Source organism: Rutidosis leptorrhynchoides, chromosome 2 (assembly GCF_046630445.1).
Source record: "Rutidosis leptorrhynchoides isolate AG116_Rl617_1_P2 chromosome 2, CSIRO_AGI_Rlap_v1, whole genome shotgun sequence".
Classification (NCBI taxonomy): Eukaryota; Viridiplantae; Streptophyta; class Magnoliopsida; order Asterales; family Asteraceae; genus Rutidosis; species Rutidosis leptorrhynchoides.
In genome coordinates this window covers 674,008,735-674,018,968 of record NC_092334.1, presented here as the reverse complement: position 1 = coordinate 674,018,968, position 10,234 = coordinate 674,008,735, and the positions used below count along the sequence as shown (strand labels likewise).

Below are 10,234 nucleotides of genomic sequence, written 5' to 3'. Positions count from 1 at the left end.
CACAATTCTGTGAATCGTCTTTCGTACGTGGTAATATCAAATCCTTGGGTTCGTAACCCTCTAAGTTCTGTCTTGAGCTTATTGACCTCGGTTCTGGGACGGTACTTCTCGTTCATCAAGTGCTTGAATGCTGACCACGGTAGTGCGTACGCATCGTCTTGTCCCACTTGCTCTAGATAGGGATTCCACCATGTTAACGCAGAACCTGTGAAGGTATGCGTAGCGTACTTCACTTTGTCCTCTTCAGTACACTTACTTATGGCAAACACCGATTCGACCTTCTCGGTCCACCGTTTCAATCCGATCGGTCCTTCGGTTCCATCAAATTCCAAAGGTTTGCAGGCAGTGAATTCTTTGTAGGTGCATCCTACACGATTTCCTGTACTGCTAGATCCAAGGTTATTGTTGGTATGTAGCGCAGCCTGTACTGCGGCTATGTTTGAAGCTAGAAAAGTACGGAATTCCTCTTCATTCATATTCACGGTGTGTCGAGTAGTCGGTGCCATTTCCTTCAAAATAGTCAAATGGAACAAGTTAATCATACAGAATATTAAGAGTAGTTAATAGTATTTCGTAGCATAATATGAACTCATTTATAAAAGATTTTTCTTCATATTAGCGTTTTATAAGTTTAAATTCGGGTAGTACCTACCCGTTAAGTTCATACTTAGTAGCTAATATACAATTCAACTACTATAATTCTATATGAAAAACTGATTATAATAATATTTCGCGTTCAAACTTTTATACAATATTTTACAAACTTACAATACCGCTTATTTTACATAAAGCATGAAATATAGCACACAATAACTTTGATACAAGATAGTTGTGAAGATAATTCTAGCTAGTACACAAGTCGTTCAGCAAAGGCAATAAAGACACGTAATTCATACGTCCAGAAACAAGTCATGCATTCTGGTTTTACTAGGACTACTTCCCATCCTTGGTCTTGTGCAACATAACCGTTATGGCCGTTGATAAGACAGCGTGTTGTAACGTCGTCAAAGGGACGAGGGTTACGTAATGTCCAACAGTCCCGTAATAATCTAAAAACCTCATTTCTTACCCCAATTACCGACTCCGTCACTTGTGGAAACGTTTTGTTTAATAGTTGTAGCCCGATGTTCTTGTTCTCACTTTGGTGAGAAGCGAACATTACTAATCCGTAAGCATAACATGCTTCTTTATGTTGCATGTTAGCCGCTTTTTCTAAATCACGAAGTCCAATATTCGGATATATTGAGTCAAAATAATTTCTTAACCCGTTGCGTAAAATAGCATTTGGGTTTCCCGCAATATATGCATCAAAGTAAACACATCGTAACTTATGGGTTTCCCAATGTGATATCCCCTATCTTTCAAACGAAAGTCTCTTATAAACCAAGACATTCTTGGAACGTTCTTCGAATGTCTTACAAACTGATCTCGCCTTAAATAGTTGTGCCGAAGAATTCTGGCCGACTCTAGACAAGATTTCATCAATCATGTCTCCGGGTAGGTCTCTTAAAATATTGGGTTGTCTATCCATTTTGTGTTTTTAAACTGTAAAATAGACAAGAGTTAGATTCATAAAAAAAATACTTATTAATACAAGCAATTTTTACATATATCATAAAGCATAAGAACACTATATTACATATATTACACCACACGAATACAACTATCTTATTCCGACTCGCTCGTTTCTTCTTCTTCGGTTTTGGTTTGTTTTGCCAAGTTTCTAGGGATATATGATGTTCCCCTAATACGAGCCGTCGTTGTCCACATTGGTTTAGAAAAATCTGGTGGTTTAGAGGTTCCCGGGTCATTGTTACAACTTAAGGACTTCGAGGGTTGACGATACATATAAAGTTCATCGGGGTTGGAATTAGATTTCTCTATTTTTATGCCCTTTCCCTTATTATTTTCTTTTGCCTTTTTAAATTCAGTTGGGGTAATTTCTATAACATCATTGGAATTCTCGTCGGAATCCGATTCATCGGAGAATTGGTAATCCTCCCAATATTTTGCTTCCTTGGCGGAAACACCATTGACCATAATTAACCTTGGTCGGTTGGTTGAGGATTCTCTTTTACTTAACCGTTTTATTATTTCCCCCACCGGTTCCGATTCTTCTTCCGGTTCCGATTCTTCGTCCGGTTCCGATTCTTCTTCCGGTTCCGACTCTTCTTCCGGTTCCTCTTCGGGAACTTGTGAATCAGTCCATGAATCATTCCAATTTACATTTGACTCTTCATTATTATTAGGTGAGTCAATGGGACTTGTTCTAGAGGTAGACATCTATCACATAATATCAAACACGTTAAGAGATTAATATATCACATAATATTCATATGTTAAAAATATATAGTTTCCAGCAAAAATGTTAAGCAATCATTTTTAAAGAAAACACGGTCGAAGTCCAGACTCACTAATGCATCCTAACAAACTCGATAAGACACACTAATGCAAATTTTCTGGTTCTCTAAGACCAACGCTCGGATACCAACTGAAATGTCCCGTTCTTATTGATTAAAAACGTTCCATATTAATTGATTTCGTTGCGAGGTTTTGACCTCTATATGAGACGTTTTTCAAAGACTGCATTCATTTTTAAAACAAACCATAACCTTTATTTCATAAATAAAGGTTTAAAAAGCTTTACGTAGATTATCAAATAATGATAATCTAAAATATCCTGTTTACACACGACCATTACATAATGGTTTACAATACAAATATGTTACATCGAAATCAGTTTCTTGAATGCAGTTTTTACACAATATCATACAAACATGGACTCCAAATCTTGTCCTTATTTTAGTATGCAACAGCGGAAGCTCTTAATATTCACCTGAGAATAAACATGCTTTAAACGTCAACAAAAATGTTGGTGAGTTATAGGTTTAACCTATATATATCAAATCGTAACAATAGACCACAAGATTTCATATTTCAATACACATCCCATACATAGAGATAAAAATTATTCATATGGTGAACACCTGGTAACCGACAATAACAAGATGCATATATAAGAATATCCCCATCATTCCGGGACACCCTTCGGATATGATATAAATTTCGAAGTACTAAAGCATCCGGTACTTTGGATGGGGTTTGTTAGGCCCAATAGATCTATCTTTAGGATTCGCGTCAATTAGGGTGTCTGTTCTCTAATTCTTAGATTACCAGACTTAATAAAAAGGGGCATATTCGATTTCGATAATTCAACCATAGAATGTAGTTTCTCGTACTTGTGTCTATTTTGTAAATCATTTATAAAACCTGCATGTATTCTCATCCCAAAAATATTAGATTTTAAAAGTGGGACTATAACTCACTTTCACAGATTTTTACTTCGTCGGGAAGTAAGACTTGGCCACTGGTTGATTCACGAACCTATAACAATATATACATATATATCAAAGTATGTTCAAAATATATTTACAACACTTTTAATATATTTTGATGTTTTAAGTTTATTAAGTCAGCTGTCCTCGTTAGTAACCTACAACTAGTTGTCCACAGTTAGATGTATAGAAATAAATCGATAAATATTATCTTGAATCAATCCACGACCCAGTGTATACGTATCTCAGTATTGATCACAACTCAAACTATATATATTTTGGAATCAACCTCAACCCTGTATAGCTAACTCCAACATTCACATATAGAGTGTCTATGGTTGTTCCAAAATATATATAGATGTGTCGACATGATAGGTCGAAACATTGTATACGTGTCTATGGTATCTCAAGATTACATAATATACAATACAAGTTGATTAAGTTTTGGTTGGAATAGATTTGTTACCAATTTTCACGTAGCTAAAATGAGAAAAATTATCCAATCTTGTTTTACCCATAACTTCTTCATTTTAAATCCGTTTTGAGTGAATCAAATTGCTATGGTTTCATATTGAACTCTATTTTATGAATCTAAACAGAAAAAGTATAGGTTTATAGTCGGAAAAATAAGTTACAAGTCATTTTTATAAAGATAGTCATTTCAGTCGAAAGAACGACGTCTAGATGACCATTTTAGAAAACATACTTCCACTTTGAGTTTAACCATAATTTTTGGATATAGTTTCATGTTCATAATAAAAATCATTTTCTCAGAATAACAACTTTTAAATCAAAGTTTATCATAGTTTTTAATTAACTAACCCAAAACAGCCCGCGGTGTTACTACGGCGGCGTAAATCCGGTTTTACGGTGTTTTTCGTGTTTCCAGGTTTTAAATCATTAAGTTAGCATATCATATAGATATAGAACATGTGTTTAGTTGATTTTAAAAGTCAAGTTAGAAGGATTAACTTTTGTTTGCGAACAAGTTTAGAATTAACTAAACTATGTTCTAGTGATTACAAGTTTAAACCTTCGAATAAGATAGCTTTATATGTATGAATCGAATGATGTTATGAACATCATTACTACCTTAATTTCCTTGGATAAACCTACTGGAAAAGAGAAAAATGGATCTAGCTTCAATGGATCCTTGGATGGCTCGAAGTTCTTGAAGCAGAATCATGACACGAAAACAAGTTCAAGTAAGATCATCACTTGAAATAAGATTGTTATAGTTATAGAAATTGAACCAAAGTTTGAATATGATTATTACCTTGTATTAGAATGATAACCTACTGTAAGAAACAAAGATTTCTTGAGGTTGGATGATCACCTTACAAGATTGGAAGTGAGCTAGCAAACTTGAAAGTATTCTTGATTTTATGAAACTAGAACTTTTGGAATTTATGAAGAACACTTAGAACTTGAAGATAGAACTTGAGAGAGATCAATTAGATGAAGAAAATTGAAGAATTAAAGTGTTTGTAGGTGTTTTTGGTCGTTGGTGTATGGATTAGATATAAAGGATATGTAATTTTGTTTTCATGTAAATAAGTCATGAATGATTACTCATATTTTTGTAATTTTATGAGATATTTCATGCTAGTTGCCAAATGATGGTTCCCACATGTGTTAGGTGACTCACATGGGCTGCTAAGAGCTGATCATTGGAGTGTATATACCAATAGTACATACATCTAAAAGCTGTGTATTGTACGAGTACGAATACGGGTGCATACGAGTAGAATTGTTGATGAAACTGAACGAGGATGTAATTGTAAGCATTTTTGTTAAGTAGAAGTATTTTGATAAGTGTCTTGAAGTCTTTCAAAAGTGTATGAATACATATTAAAACACTACATGTATATACATTTTAACTGAGTCGTTAAGTCATCGTTAGTCGTTACATGTAAATGTTGTTTTGAAACCTTTAGGTTAACGATCTTGTTAAATGTTGTTAACCCAATGTTTATAGTATCAAAAGAGATTTTAAATTATTATATTATCATGATATTATGATGTACGAATATCTCTTAATATGATATATATACATTAAATGTCGTTACAACGATAATCGTTACATATATGTCTCGTTTCAAAACCATTAAGTTAGTAATCTTGTTTTTACATATGTAGTTCATTGTTAATATACTTAATGATATGTTTACTTATCATAATATCATGTTAACTATATATATAACCATATATATGTCATCATATAGTTTTTACAAGTTTTAACGTTCGTGAATCACCGGTCAACTTGGGTGGCCAATTGTCTATATGAAACCTATTTCAATTAATCAAGTCTTAACAAGTTTGATTACTTAACATGTTGGAAACATTTAATCATGTAAATATCAATCTCAATTAATATATATAAACATGGAAAAGTTCGGGTCACTACACCGGTAGCCCCAAAGTGTGAACCACGAGCCGGTAGCACTATAAACGAGTGAGACTCAAATGCGTAGTGGCGTGAACCACGAGCCGGTAGCGTCATAGCATTGCATATGGTGTGAACCACGAGCCGGTAGCACCATAGCGTTTATGGTTAACCATATTATGTTGTTGGATATTGTTTAGCATGCTATATTTATATAAATATATTGTGTTGAGTATATGCTAATGTGGTGTTGTGATAGTGTACGAGTCGTTAACATTATGAGTATGACGGCATGCTATTTGAGTTATATTTCCGTATGAGGTATTGGGTGGTTGCGATTGCAAATAGATGGGTTATATATGTGTATGTATAATTATTGTACTCACTAAGCTTTGCTTACCCTCTCGTTGTTTACTCTTTTTAGGTTCCGGCGTGGACAAGGGTAAGGGTGTTCGGTTGGATTAGTGGCCTCTCGCTTTGTTTTGATAGGGGACGCATTTGGATTATTAGCTTTTGAAGTTGGCCAAGATGTGGGTAGTTTAACCCCAAACACCATGCTCTAGGTGTCGTTTGGAACTTAAACTCTTATGGTCGAACTTGTATTTTTGAACGAAACTCACACCATGAGCCGGTAGCACCATAGCTTTTATGGTTAACCATATTATGTTGTTGGATATTGTTTAGTATGCTATATTTATATAAATATATTGTGTTGAGTATATGCTAATGTGGTGTTGTGATAGTGTACGAGTCGTTAACATTATGAGTATGACGGCATGCTATTTGAGTTATATTTCCGTATGAGGTATTGGGTGGTTGCGATTGCAAATAGATGGGTTATATATGTGTATGTATAATTATTGTACTCACTAAGCTTTGCTTACCCTCTCGTTGTTTACTCTTTTTAGGTTCCGGCGTGGACAAGGGTAAGGGTGTTCGATTGGATTAGTGGCCTCCCGCTTTGTTTTGATAGGGGACGCATTTGGATTATTAGCTTTTGAAGTTGGCCCAGATGTGGGTAGTTTAACCCCAAACACCATGCTCTAGGTGTCGTTTGGAACTTAAACTCTTATGGTCGAACTTGTATTTTTGAACGAAACTCGTAAAACGACCGATGTGGGCCCGATGTTTTAAAACTTGATTTTATGGTGGAAACTTCTTAGTTTAATTATGTTAACATGTTGTGAATAGGGTTTCATCTAAAAGTGTCGGGAAGCGAGTTTTCCGCTCACGTAAGTTGGACTTGGGGGTCAGAATATTTCAGTTCATTTGGACGCCGTCCCAGTTGGTTGGACGCCATCCTGTTCTTAAGTACTGGACGTCGTCTAGATAACTGGACGCCGTCCAGATGTGCTGCCTCAGAAAAAAAAATTTGGGTCGTAATTTGGTATAACGAGGTTTGGGTCGTTACTTTTAATGACCCGTGGAATCACGGATTCCAATAAATTTGTCGTTGTTTTTACAAACATATTGAGACATGTATTTTCGCATACATATATAACGTAATCAATCCTGTAAAAAAATTCATATTTGAATAATAATAATAATAATAATAATAATAATAATAATAATAATAATAATAATAATAATAATAATAATAATAATAATAATAATAATAATAATAATAAATTTAGCTTATAAATTGAATATCTATATTTTTAAAAATAATTAATAATTTTTATTAATAAAAATTCCTCTATTTTTTTTAAATTAAAATACAATTATTATATAAAGGTTGTACATTATGCTTCAAAATTATTTTATAGAAGATTGTACAATTTATTTTAAAGTTTGTAAATATGATCATTGGTGTGTTTTATCATAAGATTGTACATAATGCTTCGAATATTGTATATATGATCATGGAAATGTTTTATCATAAGATTGTACATAATGCTTCATATATTGTATAATTAATATGGTTATATTTTTATTAAAAAGATTAATTATATTAATGAAATTATCATGAGAGGCTCATAATTTTTCTTTTTCTTTTTGAATTATTTCTAGGCTTGGATAATACTTAATTATGACTATAAATAAATATAAATATAAAAAAATACTGAGTATATAAATATAAATACAGCATAAATATCAAACCAGAAGGTTCCAGACAATTCTTCAAACAAAATCATCCAACAATTCAAATAAAAAATCTTCATAATCAACAATCTTAGCTTTCAACTTGCAACTTTCCTCCGAAGTCTACGCCTCAATCAACACGTTTTGATTTTTCCGGTAAACCGCCGGTCAGGGATCACTGATCTCTGTATTATCTCTCCGCATCCTATTTAACTTTCTAGTAAGTACCTAATGAGGATTGTTATCTGTGCTGTAACTTCATTTTTGTTATTGATTGTAAACTTAGTAAATATTATATGCAGTTGACTTTGTGCTCAATAAACCCTTTAAAGCTTGATTATTACAGTACTTCGTATTTTTTTTTTAGTTTTTTAAACTAATTTAAGGCTGCTAGATTTGAGATCTCCCGTTAAGTAAGTAATTGAATTAGAGCTATTGTTTTATACACGATCCATTGGAGCACTACTTGAATTCTAGTGCAATATGTTTTAATCATGTAAAATCACTTAAATATGTTTATTCCCCGATTGATTTCAGTTAATTAGCAAATGTAGGATCCGATAGGGATTAAATAGAAAGCACAATTAGTGTAGAGAGACGCTGAAAGAACAAATTTTGACTAACATTGATGGACATCTGTGTTTAATGAACAAAATTAAGAGCATATTGAAGTTATTTCTACTCTTTTAGATCTGAAAGTTATAGAAAATGTACACTTCGTATAATTTTCTCTTTGTGCGTGTTTTGTTTTTTTTATTGTTATTATCTATTTCTAATAAATGCCTACGGTTGGTTTATCTTTGTTGGGTATAGGTATTTGGTAATTTGTGCTCAGAGAGATGTCAGCTGGCACGTCACCCCAAGGCCCGTTTACTGCGAACGATAACAATTCTAACAACAATGATGCGGGTAACTTTGAATGCAATATATGCTTTGATTTAGCTCAGGATCCGATCGTTACATTATGTGGTCATCTTTTTTGCTGGCCCTGTCTTTATAAATGGCTTCACATTCATTCAGAATCACATGAATGTCCAGTATGTAAGGCTTTAATTGAAGAGGAAAAGTTAGTGCCTTTATACGGAAGAGGAAAGAACTCAACTGATCCACGGTCAAAATCTGTTCCTGGTGTCGAGATTCCGCGTCGGCCTGCGGGACAAAGACCAGAAACCGCTCCACCACCTGCTAGCGATCCGTTTTTTCGACCTGGGCCTGCGATGACTGGAAGTTTTGGGAATTTCAGTGTTTCATTTGGTGGTCTGATTCCTTCATTTTTTAATTTGCAAATGCATGCGTTTACGGGTCATCCCGTGTATGGAAATGCGGGTCCTACTCCAATTGCGGTGCCTAGGTTTAACTTTGGTGGACATCATCATGCTCATGGTCTTCATCAACAAAGAGCTCACCACCATGAAACTGACTTTAATGCTGCATCACTATTCTTGATTATTGGCCTCTTGTTTCTCTTTGCTCTATTGTTTCTGCCTATCTAAATCATGAAAAATTGTCATGATCTATTTTGAGATTTATCTACCTCTAAGAAATGTGAAGCTAACTTTAAAAAAAAATTGTTATGATTGTTATTTGTTCATAAAACAGGTAATAAGATACTAGGAGTGTCTTGCTATCTTAAATTGCTGGTGTGAGCATCACATTCAAAGATTGTTGACTTACTGGTTATTTGATATTTTTAGGTGTTTGTAAAGTATATTGGTTGATTTTCATCATTATTTGTGTGTTTAGTAGTATTCTATGTTCATGAGGATAAGTTCGGCTTATAAGTAACATAGGAGTAGTGTTTTATGTTAGGATCGTCTTCATCCCATAGATCTTTAGTTCAATCTATTCATTTCCTCTGTTTTTCTCTCTTATATGTTAGCCTTTATTATTGACTTCGTTTGTATCTTGTAAGATCATAAGCGTTGTTTGTTGCGGCATAAAATGCTTTGTTAATCTCTTTAGTTCAATCTATTCATTTCCTCTGTTTTTCTCTCTTATATGTTAGCCTTTATTATTGACTTCATTTGTATCTTGTAAGATCATAAGCGTTGGTTGTTGCAGCATAAAATGCTTTGTTAATCTTATTCCTGTGTGGTATGTACCTCAACGCCAATTTCTTCTTAAAATACTTGTTCCTTAAAAGTTGTTAATCAAATTCATTAAGATCTCGCAACCATGAAGAGTTGGGAGTCTTTATGAGGTCATCAGCAAATCTTATTTGCCTATTTATGTTGAGTGGAGAACTTGAAAGCCTGGAACTGTGGATATGGCATGTTTTTTCCAAGGTATCAAACATATCGAAATTACAAAGTGACTAAATTAGCCACAGTTACTAACTTTAATTACGGATAGTTAAGGATGGGTGCGTATTATCCTTTTCGCCAAGAGTTGTAATTGACATTATATCGAACACCTTTTGTGTATTCAAGAA

General features: G+C 33.8%; 1 protein-coding gene across 1 annotated transcript; it reads left to right on the top strand.

Annotated features, from left to right (window-relative positions):
• The first annotated feature begins 7,839 nt into the window (after positions 1-7,839).
• Positions 7,840-9,712, top strand: LOC139893939 (uncharacterized). Its single transcript, XM_071877143.1, has 2 exons — positions 7,840-8,023; positions 8,617-9,712. Exon 2 carries the CDS (start codon positions 8,643-8,645, stop codon positions 9,294-9,296), a length of 654 nt encoding a protein of 217 aa, XP_071733244.1. The 5' UTR covers positions 7,840-8,023; positions 8,617-8,642; the 3' UTR covers positions 9,297-9,712.
• Positions 9,713-10,234: the final 522 nt, after the last annotated feature.